The sequence below is a fragment of the Acartia tonsa genome, chromosome 11 (genome assembly GCF_053477335.1).
Source record: "Acartia tonsa isolate MP-2025a chromosome 11, ASM5347733v1, whole genome shotgun sequence".
In the NCBI taxonomy this organism is placed as follows: Eukaryota; Metazoa; Arthropoda; class Copepoda; order Calanoida; family Acartiidae; genus Acartia; species Acartia tonsa.
The window spans coordinates 7,173,492-7,194,739 of NC_137270.1; the positions used below are offsets into that span (position 1 = coordinate 7,173,492).

Consider the following 21,248-nt stretch of genomic DNA (forward strand, 5'->3'; position numbering starts at 1 on the left):
CAAAATTTGCCATTTTAACGGAAATACATTTCCTTTAATATTACCTGGGCGATTGTAAGTTCACTCTGGGCTTCATCTACACCATTTCTTAGTCCAACAAGTTTGCTTTCATGCTTTTCTCTCTCATCTTGGTACACCTTAACAAGAAAATTCAAAGTAAATAAGATGATTCTTATGCAGTTATGTAAAAACCTAATAATAAACAAAATCACCCCTGCATTGACATAATTCAGGGGTGTATATTCTGCACGGGTTACCCTGCTAAAAATTGAATAAGGGAAAAAATTGAGTAAAATAAGGAGTTCTAGAAACATTTTAAAATATTTCCCCCTTTTTCTGGGGAAAAAAATAGGGGGAGAAAAAAAATGTAATAGATTTTGCAGGAGGGGAAAAAATGAATCTTGTGCAGAATATACACACTAATTAATTAATAAAGGTCCTCTAAGTTTTTAAGCCAACAAATAAGAGAACATATTAATTAAAAAATACTTTGTGGACCATTACAATTTTTCAGTCGAATGTCCCCCATCGTCCGTGGTGATCATTATCCACTGTACCTGAGTTTCCTGTTTCAAAGTGGCCATGGCCTTCTCATAATTTGCCTCCTCGTCCGCAACTTTGGCCTCCAGCTTCACACGCTGTTCCTCCAGCTCGTCGATTTTACCCTTGTTTTCCTAAAAATTAAAATGTAGTTGTATAGTAATGAGATTGGCCTCTTCTTGGGGGCGTTGCGGGTTATAGGGATAAGATACAACCAGAGTTAGGAATATATTAGGTATAGTTCCGCATCCTGCAGTATCAGGTATCATTCATCAGATATCAGGCCAACAATCTCACCTGGTACTATCTTATAAATCAACTAGGTTTTGATCTATTGGTGACCAATTTGTGTGTGTGTGTGAACCCATAGTTTCCCGGTATAAGGACCTAAACCCAGAACCACTTCATTATGCAATCTACATTTTTCTGGATATTTTGTCTACGGTAGTCCATAAGTGTACAGCTTTACAGTATACTGTTTCTATTTGTTTAAGCAACACGTATGATAAAAGAAAAAGATTCTTTTTAAAGTAAAATGCTTATATTTCAATCAAAATCTATATTTTTGTATTTTTTACCGATCCACTTCATTATTCAAATCAAAAGAAAATCAATGGGAAAACGTTTGTTTTGCACTTTTCTCCCCTTTTTAAAAAATGATTCCGATAAAATAACAATTTTTAAAGGGATTTATGCATTAATTATAATGAAAAACAGTTTAAGGTAGATTTTATTGATTTTTCTAAATAAGAAATAATTGAAAAAAAGTAATTCTATCCCTATCACTTTAGAGGACAGCTGCAGACCCCCAGTCTTATGGATGAAGCTAAATACATGTTAAAGATAAAAATTACCCTGAAAAGTATACAAAAATGTTTTTTGATGTGTTAAAAAAAATCCATTTTAAAATCTTGATTTTGAGGATGATGGCCTTTAAGATGCTCTTACTGGTGGCGAAGGTGAGCTAAATGTTATCTAAGTACATAACCATTACAACAACTTGTCTATTAACCTATGTACCATTTTTTGTAGTCATAGCAACCTCCAGTGGAGTCTCTCAACATGAAATATAACCATTATCTAAAAACTACATTATTTACTTTATGAATTTTAGTAATTAAAATTGCAATTTTTTTCTTTTTTAATATTGCTTGGCTGGAGGCTGCTATGACTACAAAAATTGGACCATAGTTCAATATATAAGTTTTCATCATGGGCATGCACTTTGATAACATTTAGCTCACCATCACCACCAGTAAGAGCATCTTAAAGGCCATCATCCTCAAAATCAAGATTTTAAAATGGATTTTTTTTAACACATCAAAAAACATATTTGTATACTTTTCAGGCTAATTTTTATTTTCAACATGTATTTAGCTTCATCCATAAGACTGGGGGTCGGCAGCTGTCCTCTAAAGTGATAGGGATAGAATTTCTTTTTTTCAATTATTTCTTATTTAGAAAAATCATTAAAATCTACCTTAAACTGTTTTTTATTATAATTAATGCATAAATCCCTTAAAAATTGTTATTTTATCAGAATTAATTTTTAAAAGTGGAGAAAAGGGCAAAATAAACGTTTTTCCTTTGATTTGCTTTTGATTTGCATAATGAAGTGGATAGGTAAAAGATACAAAAATATAGATTTTGATTAAATATAAGCATTTTACTTTAAACAGAATCTTTTTCTTTTATCATACGTTTGCTTTAACAAATAGAAACAATGTACTGTAAAGCTGTACACTTATGGACTACCGTAGACAAAATATCCAGGAAAATGTAGATTGCATAATGAAGTGGTTCTGGGTTTAGTATTCACGGAGAAGGACGAGATATTTTGAGCATATGTACCTGTTTACTCAACCAAATAGATGAAACCTTATGTATAATATTCTTATGAGTGAAGCTGATATTAACGACACTGTAATTCTTTTATATAAGTTCGTACAGGTTTTTTTTTGTCTCGAGCTCATAATCTTAATAACCAGATATAGCAGCTAAAGATAACAAGGATACTATTACTGGGTCTTCTATTAAATATATAAAGGCAATTCAAATAAGACAACAATCCCTTGAATAATAAGACATTTTTTATTTGTACATTAATGAGTAAAGCCTGATTTTTATTCAAGACAATATCATATGTAGTGTTCTACTTCTAATACTGTCAAGCGTATGACATAGCAGCAGCAGGTAACAATATTGACATCTTTGGATTATAATTTTAAAAATCTTTGACATCTAACCTGAGGTAAAGATTCAAGCTTTTCCAACTTTTCTTTCTCGAGTTTCAATAATTGGATTAGCTTCTTGCGTCTAGAATAATCAATAATTTTTATTACTAAATAAGCTTTGGGAAAGAGGTATATCAACACTTTAAAGTTCAAAATCTATTTAGTTCTAAATAGCACTGAAGCTTTATATATTTTCCATGCTATTTATTTGTATCTTTTTTTTCATTTCTAAAAATGTTAAGCCCGCTAGAGACTAGAGCCGCTTGTGTGTAATAAAATGACACTTGAATTAGAAGTATAGCAAAATACTTAGGCATGCAGGCTAAGTAACCTATAAGTAACCAATAAAAATATTTACTTCGGCATATTTAATGAGAAGTACCCCTCCCCTCCCCCATCTCTATTATCTTTACCTATTGTGAGTATTCTTAAGATCCTCCTTAAGGTTTGTGTCCTCAACTTCTAACTTGTTAAATTCAGCAGTCAATCTTTCAACCTCTTTGCCTGCAAAATTTTGTTTAAAATGGTTTTATTGCGAAAAAAAATTAAATTTGCAGCTTTTAGTAGTGTATAAATAAACAAAATGATAGTGAAAATAGCTTGTCTTCGATGTAAAGCCTTGCCAGAAAAAAGGAATAATGAATGGGCGTATCAACAACCACTCCACTCTGCCTCCCCCCCTAAAAAAGAAATTGGGAAAGATACCTTTCCCAATCGGGATCCCCTTTCCCTGACAATTGCAAAGTACGCAACTGCATGGATGAACAAATTCTTTGGGGGAAAGGGATAAGTAAATAAAATATAAATAAAGTATCAATTAAAACCTCTATTTTTTAAATTTTTCCGTGTTTATTATCAAAATTACCTAGTATAAAATAATATTACTATATTTTATGCGCCAGTTCCAAATTTTTAAATTAATTCTATAACCCTCTTACATCCAACCCTTTGCTTAACAGACCTTGTCAGTAAGTTGAAACTGTGCAGAGCAATGAGCTGCGCCTAATAATGGGCTAAGTCATTGCCAATATAATAATTAAGGGAAAGGAAGGTTGTGGTGCGGGCAAAGTCTGTAAAAGTGTGTGTTTTAAGGCTTAAAAATAGTACCTAGTAGACTAAATATGTGTATTTCTTATTGAAAAGAACTATAGACAAAAAATTTTTTTTTAAAGTTAACATAAATTTTTATCGTTCTACTACTGTTTTTAACTTGAAACACACAACCTTTACGGATTTTACCCGCAACCTACCTTTCCATTATATACTTTTTTTCAATCTCTGCGCTCTAAATATCAAAAGTAAATAGACCATCAAACTTGCGGCCACAATAATTATGAATGAAACCATTTGTCAAATTATAATCCCTGTTGTAGTAAAATCTTTTCCCTTGCTGGTTATCTCTGTCTCAATTTCTTTGCGGCGAGTTGACAGTTCCTAAAAAAAAGGTAAGGGATAAGTAAATAATCTCACAAAATAGCCTCAAACACGACTAAAATCTACACAATTTTTTCATCGAGTTGATAAATAGACCAATAAATACAATGTTAAATGATTTTAAGTATTGGATTTACAATTATCTAAAAGTTCTTAGAAACTAACCAAGGACAAACAAACACAAAAATATTCATCTACTTGATATTAATTATAATTAAATTATAATAACATCAACCTTTAGCTTGCTTGTCAATTCACTCGCACTGCTCTCTATTTCATTCTTTTGCTCTTCTTGCTTTCTAAAATTAAAAAATAAAGGAATAAGTCAAAGGCTGACCTCTTTAACTAGCGAAAAACAAAAATAATACAGACAATGATATTTAAAGAGCAATCTTTATAATCAAGAATAGAAATTTATTGGATAAAAAATTCACAACACCTTTAATCATGAAACATTTCACACATATTTATAGATTTTTAATATATATTATTATATATTGTAGTATGACTGCCAAACTACACTGGATGCTTATTGGTATAGGAAATCTGCATCAAGCCGGCTAAAAAAATCACATTTCCCTCATAGCATTACGGACTGAATGACTGACGGACAATTTTGATTATAGAGTAGGTTCACTACTAAAAACGTACCCGATATTACGCTGTAGGTTTTTAATTTCTCCCTGCAGTTTTTTATTTTCAAGTTTTGCCTTTTCGTTGGACAAAGACAACCAGCCGACAGCCTCTCTCATGGGACCTTCCAACTCGTCTTTTTCTTTCTCTACTAGCTTTACTCTAAAAAATATAAATATTAGAGGGGGGAACGGCCTAAGGTAGATTACACATAAAAAAGTTTGATCAGAAAAATAAACCGTTATTTCTCCAATAATAATTTATAACTTTGTTAATTTCATATATGTGCACAGTGCTACTTTTATCAAAAAGTTTCCCTTATATTATGAAGTAGGTACCTACCTGTTTAATTTCTCAGTTCTGAGTTCGGTAAGTTCAGTCACTTTGTTTAACAGCAAATCGATGGGCATTTTAAATCTAAACAAATGTTAATTAGGAATGCAGATATTGGTCTACCTATAAAAACCTTCCTTGGAATTTTAAAAGGAGGAGGGGAGGGGGGGGGGGTAATCCAACCATCTCGTAATCAATGCGCAAATGGTACCTACTTAAAATTCGAATTTCAGGATGAAATTTTGAATGAGTAATCCTTGGTAGGTCTATTTTTCCTAAATCAAATAAAAAGTTGGAAAAGTAACGGCTGGCGGCTCAGTAAAGGAAAAAGTGATAGCAAAGTCAGGCTAAAGGTGCCACTGTAAGATGCGAAAACTTTTTCTTTATAAAACTACAATTTAAAGTGGAAGGGGGTATAATTCCCTCTACCCCCTTCCCCAAGGATCCCTAATTAATTATAATATAAATGCGATAAATCCTACCTTGATGTTCCAATAATATCCTCGAGAAATTCCAGCATTCCTGTGTCGTGTTCTGTTAAGCCTTTGGGTTTCATCAGGGAAATACTTTCTACCTCTCCCTACAGTTTATCAAATATCAACAATAAATAAATTAAGGTATACGGCAACTTAACGTAAGCAGTATCAAATTATTTTATACTCATTAAAAAAGAAAACACTATAGTACAAGCTTATTAATTCAGGGATCTAAAGGGATAAGACAATGGCCGATAAAATTGTGCACATTCCCAATGATGATACACAAAATTACCCCTTCTGTAAACTATAATTAGTGGCTTAAACGTTTGGACACTCATCTCAATGTATTTAACATTTAAAATTCAATAAAATTCCCCAAAGTGGTTGAGCCAAAAAATTATAATAAGGAAAAAGCCCCATGACCCCTAACTCCCTTTCATTTATTTGTACCTGCCTTTATTGAAAAAAATAAAAACAATATATAACAAGTGTATTGTGACAGACAACACATCGCATATAACTTTAAAAATAGCGTCGCATCTTTAAAAAAGTATGTTTACCTGAAGAATGAGAAATCTATTATGATCCAAATCAATACCCTTGGCTCGTAACAATTTGGCAACATCTTTAAACTGGGCTCTCTTTCCGTTAATCTTAAATAAACACATGTTTATAGTAGCTGCGCTCTAAGAATTACATAACAAAAATAACAAGTAAATGTAAAGTTTTCTTCACGGTAGGTAGGTACAAGAAAATAACAAATTGTTGATTAAATAAAATATAAAACATTATTTGAGTTTAGTAGTTCAGAGCATCGTATTGTAAACAGCTATTCACAGATATGAAAATGTAAATTACAAGATTAGTTTTTTAGCCCCGAGATACTGAAGGCAAAACTGAATATAATACGATGCTATACATAATTTTTCAGTATGGCTGAGAACCGGTTTTAATCCACCGGATATTAATCAGTACTGGAAAAATAAATTCTTCCAATCATGTTTAATTTAAACAACCTACCGAAAGTAAAAATAAAATAACTTACCTCATAAAAAGAAGAGTTGTCTTTGAAAGCAGTTCTAGCCACAACTATTTTTGTGTTGGGTATCTCTTCAAAATCATCTCCCTCCTTGTCAAGAATTTCCTAAAAATATTTGTGGTTGAAAAATCTTGTAGAAATGACGTGTCTGAAACCAATAAGAAACTTCCCTAAAAATTGTAAACACATTGGCTATACTGTTTAAAAGATATTACTGAACTTAAATTGATGAGCTATCGAACCAATAGGAATAACGAACAAATAGATTAATTTGAAAAGATATTTCGTAATTTCAGCTGATTTTTTTTTTGGGGGGGGGGGGGTGGGGGGTAATATTACCTGAAAATGCACGGCTACTCTACAGCTGTTGACGTTGGGATGGGTGTCTGAGTTGTGGATTAATACTGACAGCTTCTTCGACCGAATTTTCTGAGCCCTGAATAGTTGTCTCGTTGAACTGTAGTTTATCTCAGAGTTGTATATGTGCACAAGAAAATTTTTCTCCCCTGTGTTAAATAGTATCAGCTGGTGATTTCAGTACACTTGTACTAATACTATGTTATTGAGTAGCAACGCTTCTCAAAATATAAAATATATTTATAAACATACCTGTATCCAAAAACGAACAACATAGAGTCGATGACATTGCTTTTGCCGCTGCCGTTTGGCCCGACAATTGAGGTGAAACTTTTGTGAAACGGTCCCAACACCTGAAAAAAAAATAAGAGTGGGGAATCATGACTTCTAAAAGTACAGCATCGTTGACTCTAAGGAAATTAAAAAGCTACCACAATAAAAACCAGGTTCAAAATAAGTGTTCAAACTGTTCAACCAATATATTTAGTACTAGCGGCTGCGCCCCTAGAAGCATCTAGGGGCACTTTACTTAGGGTAGGAGGAGGAAAAGTCGACCTCATCCCATTTAAAATTTGAGTTTCAAAAAGATAAAGAAGATATTTTTTGGGGGGAGGGGGGTGAAGACACCCTCTCCCAAAATAGTTTAAAACCTTCCTATGACCTATAAGAAGCTTCACTGTAAAGGAGAACAAAATCGGTTCAGCAGTTAGCGAGATCCTTCAGTACAGACAAAAAACGCTTACTACTTTATATAAAAGGAGGATACAGAATGAGTATTTTTCTTCTATTTTGAGAATGTGCATCAATTTATCTTCCTCTGTCTTATCCCTTAGAATCATCATTAATAGCTGTCCCTTTCATTTCACCTTCTTCAAAAAAAAAACTTTTTATAATTTACTTGCTTAGGTATATTAATTTTTTTAAACTTGATTCATTTTGCGAATATGACGAGAATTTGATCGGTAATGTTGCTAGCTAAGTAATAACATAAAGACAACTCTTTATGATTTATTTTTATTTTCGTATTATTCCGATTATTATAATTTTTTCAGGGAACTAAAGGGATAAGACAATGGACTATAAATTGAAGTACATCCCCAATGATGATACACAAAATAAACCCTTCTGTAAATTACAATTAGTGGTTGAAACGTTTGAACACTCAACTTTGTAAACCAACCAATTAAAATTCATTTAAAGTCCCAAACGATGTTAACCCAACGAAAAAAGAAAACATTTTTATAAAACTATTTGGACCAGTGTAATTATCAGCGTATTGTCTCCTCCCAACCTGATAATTTTTACTCACACTATTCCGACCACTAGTAGAAACAGTCTATTGGACCAACCTTACCTGTTTGCCAGCATAGGATTTGAAGAATTCATTTTCAATATGTGTTATCACAAGTCTTGGTCCTGTAATTCATGAATAACCATAGATTAAGGTGCAGGTACCTGATCCTGTCTTGATCAGCATATTTTCATAAAGTTTATTACAGTTTTAATCAATATAAACTGAACTTAATTTTTTTGTATTGGTAATCGTTAACTTACCGCTAAGGTACCTGTTACATTTTGTGTTTAAGCATCAAATGGCATTGTGTATTTTTAAAAACGTTTTTCTATCCTAAACATATTTTTTCCATTTTTTCAAAATTACTTATTAAAGAGATACTTTTTCTCCACCCCCCCCCCCCTACCCCCTCGCACCCCCCCCCCCCCAACTATTCTTCGGGTATTTATTCTATGGGTATCTATGTCCCTGTGGCGTCCATGGTGCAAGCAGGTGCTGGGGGCGGGGGGATGTAGATATCCCCGATCCTGATGCCCCCCTCGGGAACATACTCCTCCTCAAATTCGGGTCCCTCGTTATCCGACATTTTGATGCGTTGTCTGATTGATTGTCAAGTTTATAACATTAATCTGAAATGTAAATTTTAATTTAAACCACACAATTTCTATCAAAATATAAAAGTATTAAGTATGTTTCAACTTTTTTGCCAGTCAAAAATAAGTTTCTATTAGTCGTAAGTATGAACGAAGTATTTCTTTTGACAGGCAGAAAAGAGTTCAACATTTCGTTAACAGGTGTTTAAATTATAAATAGTCAACACTTGACACAGTCATCATGCAGTCAACATCAGCAGCTTCACTTGTGATACTGATCACCTCTCCGAGATCATTGATTATTAGGTCTCCACCAGACAGCGTTAAGGTTTGATGGTTTATTTCAGTTTGATTCTGAAAATAATTCAATTGAATTTGGGAAGCACTTGAGTCATATTTTTTAATAATTTGCAATATAAATAAGTATCATAATTATTTATTATATTCGACCCATCCCAAAGTAAAGGTTATTTTTTTCAGGCTATTTATCTTGGAAGGTTGGTAGTAACCTCCTCTCTAATAGCTATAAACCTTCCCAGGGCCTATAAGATACACTGTACAGAAAAACCTTATCTGTTCAGCAGCAGTTAGCGAGATCCTTCGGTACACAAATCCTGTTACTTTATAAAGATTGCTATATTACAAACCTGTTCTATAGGTTTCTGTTGTATACTCTGTTTAGATGATGAAGCTCTGCCACCCAATTCTACATTCACAACCTGTTCTTGTCTTGTATCCATGGAGTCTGAACAGTATTACAAACAGGATTAGTTTTAACTTTTTTTAGGGTTAACTAAAATTCTATAAATTCTATTTATCCCTCTTTGACAATTTTAAGTTCAGCCCTGTATCCATTAGACACATTTTAATGAGAATATATTTAGTATTGACCTAATATTTGTATCATAAATATTTTTTTCTTCTCAACGACGCTTATTTTTCCTTCTAAGACATTCTAAAGTTCTATTTTTTTCTATAAATTTGACATATTTTGAGAAGATATTATATTATGTTGAATTAGTCTTGAAATTTATAAAAATGTACACTTTTTATGTTAAACGGCAATTTTCTCTCTCTTTTTTTTTACTTCTGCTTTATAATCAACTGACACCTTTTTTTTATATAAGAGAATATCTTGGATTAGTTTATTTTAACATTGTTATAATAACTCTTATAATCAAGATGTAAACTTTTTATGTAAATAATTAAGACAAATAAAGAATCAAATAAATAATAATAAAATTCTAGAAAATAAACGCTGGTTGGTCTTTATATCTTATCTTCTGGAGCTATCCAAGAACACTCTAGGGGCACTCTAGGTGTTGAGGGGGTGGGGAAAGTCGACCCCATCCTCTAATTTTCAATTTAAGTTTTAAGAAAAGAAAAAGTCCAAAAAATGTTGGGGGGGGGGAGGTTAATTTTTTATTGGGAGGATTGAGATACCCTCTCTCAAAATAGTTAAAAACCCTTCCATGGATCGATCTGTATGAAACTTCACTGTAAAGGAAAACTATATAGGTTCCGCGGTTAGCGAGATCCTTTGCTTAAACCTACTTCAAATGTAACAGAAACATAATACAAGTTAAAGAAATGTACCTATATCAGTAGGAACGCTTTGATCAGATTGAGCCAGTGAAGCCTCTGTAGCGGCCAACTCACCACATTTTTCTCTAACAATTTCACCATTCTGTAAACCTAGAATCAATTCATATTTATATGTTAGTATGTTGTGGTAATAAATCAAAGCCGACAATAGTTATGTAAATAGTCAAGCCGGTATGTGGGATTAAGAAATAAAGTGTACTGAAAAGTTCATGAAAATCAGACCCCAAAAAAATATTGGTGAATATTTTTTAAATCAGCAAAAAGCTACTTATCCTCTCAACTAGTCACTAAAACCCCTTAGAATGTGGAAAAATTAAATTTAATTTTAACAAGGGGAAATCTTACCTAATTCGCCAGTAATCTTACATTAGTAATAAATTACAATGTTGTAATTTTCAGTTTCAATTATACATTTTTTATTCATAATTATTTAATACTAAATGTTACCCGCAACTTGAACTAATTGACTAGTGTCCACTTGGTACAAAGGATACAGGATTATATTACCAGTCTCCTCAGAACCTCGACCTACAAAAGTTTATGTAAAAGCCAGGGAAGCTACCTAATATTTGCATAAATCGATTTGAGTGTAAATAAAATACTGAAAATTAATATCAAATCAGTGTTATCTTAACTTTTTAGTAATGTACCTATATTTTTCATTAGAAATTCAAAGTACCTACAATAATATTACTAGAATATAACAGAAAGAATGACATTTTTCATACTTGATAAAAAAAGAACAACCTGCAATTAAGACTTCATTACCCCAACCCATAATAGGCTGATGTTGTTGGACTTGCTTGCCCGTCAACTGGTCTGACTGATTGCTGTTGGAAGATTTTTGTTGTTGATGTAATTCAGGATATTTGCTGCGCATCTTTCGACGCCATAAAAATCTACGAATAAAAGACAAGAATTACATTTTTAAAAGCAGGTAATTAAAGCCATATTTCTTCATCTTAAAACATGTTACATATTTTTGTGCCTATGCCTGCCTATGTAATTTATAAGTTTAATTATGAAGATGTTCATTTGGGAGAAACGGTAAATAATAGAAAGAAATATTAGAAAACTTTTACTGAGTAAGTATTTATATTATCTGAAGAAAACTGTACACAATATGAATTCAGAAAATATCATTAAAATTGTACCTAAACATTTTAGGTACCTACCTATTTAATTCTTTATATATATTTGACCTAATATTAAAAGAGATTCTTTTACCTAACTCGGTAAAAAAAGCTTTTTATAAACAAAGACGATAGACTTTATTGTTTTAAGTTATTTTTCGTCTGTCAGATTATTAGTTTCTTTACCTGCATTTAGCCTCCATGTTATTCTTGATTCTACTCCAATCAGAATCTGTTATGTTGTGCAGATATCTAAAAAAAAAATTTTCAATATAAACTAGCGACTATTGACCTCTAGGGGCACTTGAAGGTAGGGGAGGAATTCGACCCCTAACTTTCGACTAAAGTTTTCAAAGGAAAATCTTTTTTTGGAGTGGTTTTTCTTAGGAGGGTGTTGGTAACCTTCCCCAAATAGTTAAAATCCTTCCCAAGACCTATGAGAAGCTACACTGTAAAGAAGACCAATATCAGTTCAGCGGTTTGCTAACTGTTATTTTTATATAAAGATTGCTGTACAAAACCGAAACAAACAGTAATCAATGAAATGCAATAGATAAAGGTACAACAAGTTTAAAAATCACATAACAGCATTAAAATAAGAGGAGCACAGAATTCCTTACCTATACTTTCAATGCATAATCAAATTTCTACAACAGTAAATGGAAAATCTACTGTTAATAACAAAAAGACCAATAAAAAACGATTAAAAAATTCAGGAAAAGCCAAAACAATCCTTGCAAAAAAAATGCAGTAATTAAAATGGAGGTCTTAAACCTACCTTAATTGCGAATAAATTCCATAGATGAGTAAAGGATCAAGCCTTTTTTTATTGTGACGGCCTTTTCCAGTTAGGTTTGATACTGCTAATGTTTCCCTAAAAATATTTAAATGAATAAATAGGAAAGTGGCAAAAATTTTGGGAAATCTCAAACATTCCCTTATAGAAAACAAGCATTCAGACTTTTTTTTGCATGTTAATGCAAACCATTAAAAAAACAATTTATTTTTGTGTACAATTCTAACGAATGTTCAGCGGTTTCCCTCAAAGTGACTGTTGAGCAGGTGGGGTTTATTTTTTAACTTTAGGGCAGGTTAGGTTAGGTAACATTGGGTAATGAGTAGCCCCACAGGGATAGGTCACTTCAGAAAGGTTTAAGTATAGAGAAGAAAAAAAACTACCCTCCCCCTTATTTACAATTTTATAAAAAAAAAGGGGGAATGGGTTCCGTGTTACAACAGCTAAAACACTGAATGTTCTTTTATTTTGAATAGAGCTTATTTAAATTGTTTTTGGTGCTTGTTCAACCTGTGTCTGCTTTGATGTGCTTCACTTACATGGATGTCGTCATCCTTGTTTGTTGAGAAGATAAAATTTACCTCGTAAAGAGTTTATCCAAAAGAGCGAGAGCTAATTTCTCCGGAGTTGTAAAGTTTTGAGTAAGCAGGACAAGTTCATTTGGGGATAAAGCCACACGAACTCTTCTGTTTGAATCCTGTAAATATTAAAATAGTTGATTACAAGGTCATTTGGTATCTAAAGATTCGGGTGCTCAGAGGTCTTTATTCTGCATGGTTGACCCTGCTAAAGGGGAGAGGAGTATAATATATAGGTGGTTGAGGGCGAAAAATGTAATAAAAAAAATAAGAAAACTAAGAGCATTTTTTTTTCAATTTTCTCTCCTCCTTGGTGTAAAAAAATGAAAGAATATGTGGGAGGGGGGAAAAATAGAAGATTTAAGAGCAGGGGAAAAAATTAATCTTGTGCAGAAAATCAATCCTGATATATTATTAGTCTATTAGATTAGGTTAACTATTGCCATGTCCAGTCCACTCACGATTAGCTATCAATTTTACATAGGTAATTAATATTAAGCAGTGGTTTCGCCCCGGCCAGGAAGGAAGTAGACAATGGGCTGTTTAGTACACTGGTCCCCAAAGTTTTATAGATAATGTTTTCTTATCGTAAGCGTAACTATTGTAAATTTTAATTAAGAGAGGGGTAGGTTTCCGGTAAAATCCGTAAAGGTTATGTGTTATTATAAGTTAAAAACAGTAGCAGAACGATAAAAATTTATGTTAACTTTTTTTTAAATTGTCTATAGTTCTTTTCAATAAGAAATACACATATTTATCGAATATTATCGTTCTGCTACTATTTTTAAGCCTTAAAACACACACCTTTACGGTTTTTACCAGAAACCTACCCATCTCTTAGTTCATTAAGTTTAGTGTTCAAACCAGTATTAATCTACAGAAATGGGGTAACTAATAAATTTTGTGTATCACCATTATCAATTTATCGGACATTTTCTTGTCCACACAGATTCCTGTCTATTTACTCTTTATTGAAAGGGGAGGGGCCTGAAAAATTATCTAAATTCATTCAAACTGAAAACTAGATCAGTTACCTAAGGCGTTGGCGAGATCTTAAGGGACAAACAAAAAAGCTTATATTTATGTAAAGATCAAACTATCCGGTGCAGATTTTTATTTTGCTTACCTGCGGGTCTCCAAGCCAGCAACCGTCTGGAAAATCAGTTTCTTTGTTCAACGTGACTAACAGGGAACAATCTGTTATACTGCTATTACTTTCTTTACTACTTCTAATTTCAAATTCATATTTGTTCTTATACCTATGCATCACATGCAAAGGAATGGAATACAACAAGAGAAATATAAGCCTAACGTCCTGAATGGTGAAGGTAAAAAATCCGTCAAATATTGTCAGACATACATTTCTAACTAGAGTTTACTCATTATTACCTAATCCTGGCATGTATACGGCAGGTATCCTAATTTAATATAAAAAAAATTATAGAAGTGGCATATTGCATTTTGGCCAATTTAGAAGAAAGTAATCAGCAAGACAAATAATATAAAATCAAATACAAATTTCCTTGTATTTACAAGTACAGCCGGAATATCTTCGGGATTATCGACCAATTCATCATCGTTGGATGCTATTTCATCACTATTAATATTTTCGTTAATTTTTTCATTCAATTTTGGAGGATTTTCCGAAGTTTCTTCTTTTATTTTTAATTTATCGGTAGAGGTTGCTTTTGATGATTGTATTGGCTGTTGTAGACTTTCAACTAAAACAAAGTTCTAAGTATACAATAAGGAAGCAAAGTCGATCTGTATAAAATCTAAAAATAAAAGTAAGATCTCGTAAACGGCTGGAAAGATCGCTTCCCAATTAGCAGTTAAGTTTAGTTTTGTTCCTGGCAATGGTGGGAGGAGGATGAGACGCTTTTTGAAACTACATCTAAAACTTTGTGATTTTTTGGTTTAGTACTTAGGTAGTGCCATGTTTTAAATATCTTAAAGTGTCAAGTGAAAATATAAATTTATGAAATAGAAAATTTTGGCGGGAAACGGCGGTTTTCAGCGAGAGCGTTAGTTAAGCCACCGTTACTTCACATTTTAATACATTAAGGCAATTGCCATGTAATATTTCTATTTTGACAAAATGGTAAGAATAACTTGAAGAATTGGTATTTTAATTTAACCCTTACAGCTCGGGCCCCAATTCCCACCTTAATAGATCGGGGGGGGGGGCTCCAAGAGCCCCCCCCTCTATCTCGGCTCCTGTTACAGATAAAGACGTAAAATTTTTTTCTGGTGGTTCATGTGTATTTTTAGAGAAAATTACTTTTTCTAGTCATAGCAGCCAGGCCGCTCCTTAGCCGCTTTTTAGCGGCCAGCCGCTAAATTTTAAAACAGCTGTAGAGCGGCCAATTTTGCAGCTAGGATGACCAAATTTTAGGATAAACTTTTATTTTTCATAACAAAAAAATTACTTTTTCTGATCATCGCCAAAAAACGGCAAATAACGGAAACCGCCATTTTCGGCGGTTACGGCGGTAAAACGGCGGTTGGCGGCGCCGATTAATATTTTTATCTGTTTGATGTTGCTCAAGGATTTACCAAAAAAATTTATAGGACTCTAGCTGTAATAGAAGCCACGATATTCATGATATATGTCTGTAGTAAAAGCCGGACAAAAATCGGTCATAAAGTCGGTCAGGGAGCGGTCAAACGGTCATAACACATTTTTTCTCAGAAGGTCATTGATATCTAAGTATTCACCAAAAAAATTTTAGGTTTCTCCTTATACACAAAAGTCATAATGTAGAAATTAAGATTTTTTTAGAATTTTTTTAGAATTTTGGTGCTACCCAACCGACTTTGACCGGACACCACGACCGACACAGACCAGATATCCTAATAAAATCAACTCTTGCCGACGTATAATTACTAAACTTAAAAAGTCATGAAGTCACAGCACTCCATCTTACCTACAAAAAAAATGAGATTGAAAAAACTAGAGGGGGGGGGCTCTTGGAGCCCCCCCCCCCCCCGATCTGTAAGGGTTAAAGAGTTTAGAGGTAAAAAATATTTGATTTAAATAAAACTTACAAGTACCTGGCTTAATAAAAAGGTTATATTCGGTTTGGGCATATTTTTCAACCCCCAGTTGTTTTTTCTTTTGCTTTTTAAGTCTTCTTCCTCTTTTATCCATTTTAACGTTCAGAGTTTGAAATTTGTTATTAATATCAGAGAAATATTCTGAAGTTTTTGTAGAATTTTCTACAATATTTTGAAGTTGTATCTCAAAAGAACTTGATTTCTGTGATAAGGATTGAATAATATTGTGCATTATTTGTAAAGTTGACTCAATTCCGCTCAGTTGCGTCGACAAATCCTAAATATAAATGTTTTTAGCAAGGCGGCTACGACATAGTAAAAAAAAGGGTAACTTTTCATTCAACAGACAGAGAATAAAAAAGGGGAAGTAGGTTGAGCTAAAATTCCGTAAATGTGTGAGTTTTAAGGCTTAAAAATAGTAGTGGAACGATAACATTCACTAAATACGTGTATTCCTTCTTGAATAGAACCATAGACAAAAAAAATTATATATCTATATTTAATGTTTATTATCGTTCTTCTACTGTTTTTAAGCCTTAAAACTTGTCACTCTGATTTTATCCCTTTGAAGAGATTTAAAATTAAGTAATCCAATTTTTAAGGTTCCATGATAACAAATATATTTATATTTTTTTTTGTTAAAAAGTATTCTTAGCGATCACTACCTTTTATAAATAATAACTTTAGCATTCACCTGAAAATGTTTATTGGCAGTTCCAATTGGTTCTCTTGTAACTATATATCTTTTCCCTCCGCCTTCCATTGTACAATCTGAAAAAACAGTTAAAAAATAAAAATAGTATTACCAATATTAAAGAAATATGGAGAACAATTAAGTAAATGCAAAGAAATCTATTTGTCATGTACGCTAATGTATGTACACTTTCAGGCCACCAAATTTGGAGAAGAACAGAGGCTGCCTGCGGCTCACTGCGGCAGACATCATAATTTCGCGGTTGCAAATAGCAAATTAAGGATTTTCATTTTTCAGACCGCTTAATTATAATGTCTGCCGGCTCTTTGGAAAACTAAGCTGTCCAGAATTAACATCCAGGTACAGCTTAGTTCTTCAAATTATTAACCTTTCCACCTTTCCCTATTAACAAATAATGTAATTGGGGGGAGGATAGGACAATAGCTTAGGCCGGGTGAAGTTTAGGTTTCCACCAAATTTCCCAAAATATAACTCTATTTGTTTAGGCCTAAACATCAACACTTCCACAAATTACAGACCATCCATAAATGCACCAAGGCCCACCTGGAGATCTCAACAGTCCCCCCCGTCTGGCCCCGCGCATCCTCTGGATACCTCTGGATTCTTGTGGTAATTTGATCCTTCCCTGCATTGCAGTCACAGGTAGAACATTTTGCTAAAGCTGCTCTATAACTACCCTGTCTGTAAGTCTTAAGCCTCAAGGGGGATACAGCATCCTTCCCGCACATTGATGTTTACAGACTGTTAATTCTGTACAGCTGCTGAGGTGCTTTACAACTAAGTGCCACCCAACCATAGGACAACTCCTTGTCCTCTTACTTAACAATAACTGTTAAGTAATCCGAACCTGTTTTTCTCCCTACCCATAGGACAACTCCTTGTCCTCTTATTTAACAATATAGCTGTTAAATAATCCGAACCTGTTTTCCCCCCTACCCATTTTCATCTCCCTGATAGCTTGCGATCCCTGCCATACTGCGCCATACTAAAGACAACAAAAATTCGGTGAAGGTTCTCCCCTCATCATTTATTTGTTGTAAAAAACACAAAAATATAAAAACACCAAAAAATATAAGCTAAAGAGAGGTTATAATTTAAATAAATAAATTAACAACAGCATTCAGTGGTCAATGAAGGAGATTTTCCTCACTAAACCGCCCGGAGCAATTACACGCTCAAGGCATAACACCCTCTATCATCCATCTAACTCACACCCCACCCCTTCTCACACCAAACGTTCACAATCCGACTCTGCGACTGTTGCGAGTCGTCGGCCTAAAACCGTCAGAGTTTTAGCCAAAAAACATAAACTCAACACCCCGTTTGAATTACGCGCCAAAAAACTCCTTAAAACAAAAAAAGCGCTACTTCAACGGCAAAAACCGGTTGACCGCAACTCTAGGCCCGTCGTTTCCTCACGCAGGCCCAGCGTTAGTCGCACCCCCCCAGGCCAAAACAGCCACCACCGTAGCCCATCCCTGTCACCTATCCGAGGATTCCCTACACCCCCTGCAGCTCCCCAACTACTTGCAGCCCCCCACTTACCCTCCTCACCTGTTGATCCACTGGTAACTTTTCCCGTTATACATCCGTATAACGGCCTTTCACCACAAACCCCCACAACCCCTACAGATACTGAAGAGTTTGAGCTAGCCCCACAGCAACTAGATTGGGATAATTATTCCCCCATACCATCCTTCCAAAAATCAGCTTCAATTCTTGAAGAAGCTTTGGAACAACTCTATTCTGAAGATTTACAGAAAGAGGTTCAGGACGAGGTTTTTTATAACCCTGAACAGTTCCCATTACACGACCACCTCCCAGGCTCCGCTTATAACGCTTCCACATCGACACACAATATTAGTGTCGATCTATCTGCGCTTGTTACAGCACAAACCCCAACCATGACTGATGAGGCAACCAAACTCATCATCGAATGCGATGAGTGCATGATGATAGACGAAGACTGTCAGAGCATCATAAATAACCCTGACAGGTTTAGCATTGAAAAGCTAGACAATAGTCTATCATTGTTGGAAGAAAAAGCCTCGTCAATTCGCCACATCATAGCTTTCTTTCGCAACAGCCCAGACCCAAGGGTCACCGAAGCTGACATGAACAAAGCGTTACAGCTACGTATAGCCATGCGCTCAAAAATCGAGTTCATTCATGAACATCGTACATCACGTTTGAAAGCTCAACCGATTACGACGACTGCTGCTCCAGCAGTACCTCTCTCTACTTGCTCTGACGACTCGACTACCACTTCAGCAGTCGGATCCGAGGCAGGTACCTTACCATGTGATGGCCAAGTAATTGTGCCTCCAGCAGTTACGACTCAGGCCACAGCTGTTCCTGCTGCAACTATGATCCAGCAAACAGCTCCCATCCCCAACCGCATAAATCCTACGACATATGCGGTAAAACAAGCAAGGGTAAAACAAAAAAGGGACCCCTTGCTTGTTGAGCTCGACGATCTCTGCGAAAAGTTCGGCGACCTTAAAACGACCGAAGTTAAGCAGTTAGGTCAGTTCAATAAACTTAATGCTCAATTCAAAGAGCTACTCGAAAAGGCACAGCGTTCCTTACATAAAGCCAAAACGCTTTGTGAGGACGCGATGCTTACGGACATGGAGGAAGATGCGACAGCATTGGATGCCCAGTCCACCACGCTCGAAACTGAAATATCCAGCGTGGAATCATACGTTGAACGCTTGAGGGACCGTTTCGGAGTGCCTATCTCAGGACACTCTTTCAATCAGCGTTCTTCCAACATTCCTATCCCTCACTTTTCTGGGGCCAAAACAGATAAACTTGACCTCTTTACATTCCAAAAGAAGTTCCAGATTTACATCGACTCAATGCCTTCCATAGCAGAAGTCGAAGCATTGGAGATACTGAAAGAGAAATGTCTCCAAGGCAATGCACAGATGTTGTGCTCTGCCGAAAAATCCATTAAGGCCTGTATGAAGCAGCTGTCGTTCCACTACGGCAGCAAAACCAGCATCATAGCTAAACGCAAGGCCAAAATCATGGAACTTGGACCATGCCCTAAATACAACTGGGAACAGCAGATCACATGGATGGTAAAACTCCGTTCACTGCTTGCTGACACCCAAGAATTTGCAAAAGAAAATGACGCGGAGCAAACCTTGTATCACGGCAAAACAGATATTGCCAACTCCGTGTTGAATCTTCTTAAAGGCGACTACTTTAAGGAGATGTCTAGAAAATTCATGTTGAGTGCAGATGAGCACGGGGAAGAAGACGGCCAGTATTGCTATGAACAACTTCTCCTCTTTCTTGACTCTGAGCTCCGCCAGCTACAGTATCAGCTCAATCAACATGAAGGGGCATCCCTCCACACTGGCACCGCAACTTCTATCGGCAACAATGCCAACACAAACAGCGGCAGTTCCAGTAACAAACAGTCCAATCATGCTGGTAACAACCCGGGCCATAAAAACTCGAACCGGAGTAAACCAGCTTCTCAAACTTACACGGCCTCCACTTTCTCGGCCTCGGAGGACCCAAAACAACGCCCTAAAGGCAAGGCCTCTGATAAGTCCGCTAAGACGCCCACTCCACTCTTAGCATACACAGGCGCTGCTTCTAAGCCTGTACCAACTGATTGCGCGCTTTGTCAGAACAAACACACATATTTGTTCCAATGCCAGGTGTACATCAATACACCACATAAGGAGAAACGCCAACTCCATGGCAAGACAAAAGCCTGCCACAGGTGCCTCAGAATGGACGCCAGCGTCAATTTCGACAATATTGACGAATGGTGGAATAACCACAAAAACGACTGTCGCACCACCTTTTACTGTCAAGCTGACAATTGCCAGTACGCGTCCGCTCATCGCGTGCAAAAGCATATCCTCGCCTGCTCTATTCATGTCGAGCAGAATAAAAAGAGGTTAGGCGATTTCCGCAAGTCATTGCCAAAGGATGTTCCTATAACATCTGGCAACCTTCTGTTCATGGATAATATCACCATGAATCTCCAAACCGCTGACACCACACCCGACGTTTCCGACCCCAACACTTTCCCCGATGTTGCTGCTCCCGGCATCTTCATGTGCCAAAACGTCCCTGATCTCTCCGGCAACCCGTTGTTTGTATTCTATGACAGCGGTTGTGGTACAGCCGCAGTTTCAGCTTCTGCAGCGGCTAGACTAAATGCCACAGAACACAGACCTGGACCCACCCTCATGAACGTAGCAGGTGGCAAAGTCGTCCATCTTCCCTATGGCAGTGACAAGTTCACACTGCCATTAGTCGACAGTGCCATGTCCGCAACTATAATTGCTGCAAAAATGGACACGCTGACGGCTCCATTTCCTCGTTGGGACCTCAAGGAGCCTTATGGTGACCTTGCAAATCATTACAAAGGTCACGAGCTCCTCCCTACCGTACCAGATG

At 35.4% G+C, this 21,248-nt stretch overlaps 2 protein-coding genes and 1 long non-coding RNA gene across 6 annotated transcripts in view; 1 reads left to right on the forward strand and 2 right to left on the reverse strand.

Annotated features, from left to right (window-relative positions):
* glu (structural maintenance of chromosomes 4-like protein gluon) overlaps positions 1-8,992 on the reverse strand; it is a 35,703-nt gene extending 26,711 nt beyond the window's left edge. For all 4 annotated transcript variants that reach the window (XM_080176153.1, XM_080176156.1, XM_080176154.1 and 1 more), the window contains exons 1-15: positions 8,811-8,992; positions 8,404-8,464; positions 7,302-7,402; positions 7,032-7,128; positions 6,699-6,797; positions 6,214-6,306; positions 5,657-5,754; positions 5,184-5,258; positions 4,860-5,003; positions 4,444-4,507; positions 4,138-4,208; positions 3,188-3,277; positions 2,787-2,856; positions 558-674; positions 45-137 (exon numbers count right to left, since the gene is read on the reverse strand). In XM_080176153.1, the coding sequence (XP_080032279.1) occupies positions 45-137; positions 558-674; positions 2,787-2,856; positions 3,188-3,277; positions 4,138-4,208; positions 4,444-4,507; positions 4,860-5,003; positions 5,184-5,258; positions 5,657-5,754; positions 6,214-6,306; positions 6,699-6,797; positions 7,032-7,128; positions 7,302-7,402; positions 8,404-8,464; positions 8,811-8,929 (1,392 nt within the window). In that variant the 5' untranslated portion in view covers positions 8,930-8,992. The remainder of the gene's footprint in view (positions 1-44; positions 138-557; positions 675-2,786; positions 2,857-3,187; positions 3,278-4,137; positions 4,209-4,443; positions 4,508-4,859; positions 5,004-5,183; positions 5,259-5,656; positions 5,755-6,213; positions 6,307-6,698; positions 6,798-7,031; positions 7,129-7,301; positions 7,403-8,403; positions 8,465-8,810) is intronic.
* LOC145331475 (uncharacterized) lies at positions 8,972-16,889 on the reverse strand. Its single transcript, XM_080176160.1, has 12 exons — positions 16,800-16,889; positions 16,103-16,382; positions 14,571-14,769; positions 14,175-14,277; positions 13,052-13,167; positions 12,453-12,548; positions 11,861-11,926; positions 11,289-11,440; positions 10,989-11,069; positions 10,533-10,631; positions 9,584-9,681; positions 8,972-9,290 (listed from the first exon to the last, which is right to left on the reverse strand). Exons 1-12 carry the CDS (start codon positions 16,866-16,868, stop codon positions 9,147-9,149), a joined length of 1,503 nt encoding a protein of 500 aa, XP_080032286.1. The 5' UTR covers positions 16,869-16,889; the 3' UTR covers positions 8,972-9,146.
* A 35-nt stretch (positions 16,890-16,924) lies between these two features.
* On the forward strand, positions 16,925-17,335 carry LOC145331483 (uncharacterized). The gene is made up of 2 exons (XR_013883755.1): positions 16,925-17,159; positions 17,306-17,335. It is a non-coding gene; the product is annotated as an uncharacterized LOC145331483 (long non-coding RNA).
* Positions 17,336-21,248: the final 3,913 nt, after the last annotated feature.

Excerpts from the sequence above, each read along its gene's own strand:
- LOC145331475 (XM_080176160.1), bottom strand. The coding sequence starts at position 16,868 with ATGGAAGGCGGAGGGAAAAGATATATAGTTACAAGAGAACCAATTGGA. Across the intron at positions 14,278-14,570 it reads GCTGTACTTGTAAATACAAG|AAGTAGTAAAGAAAGTAATA; the intron begins GAAATTTGTATT and ends ATTTGAAATTAG. Across the intron at positions 11,441-11,860 it reads AACATGGAGGCTAAATGCAG|ATTTTTATGGCGTCGAAAGA; the intron begins GTAAAGAAACTA and ends TTTTATTCGTAG.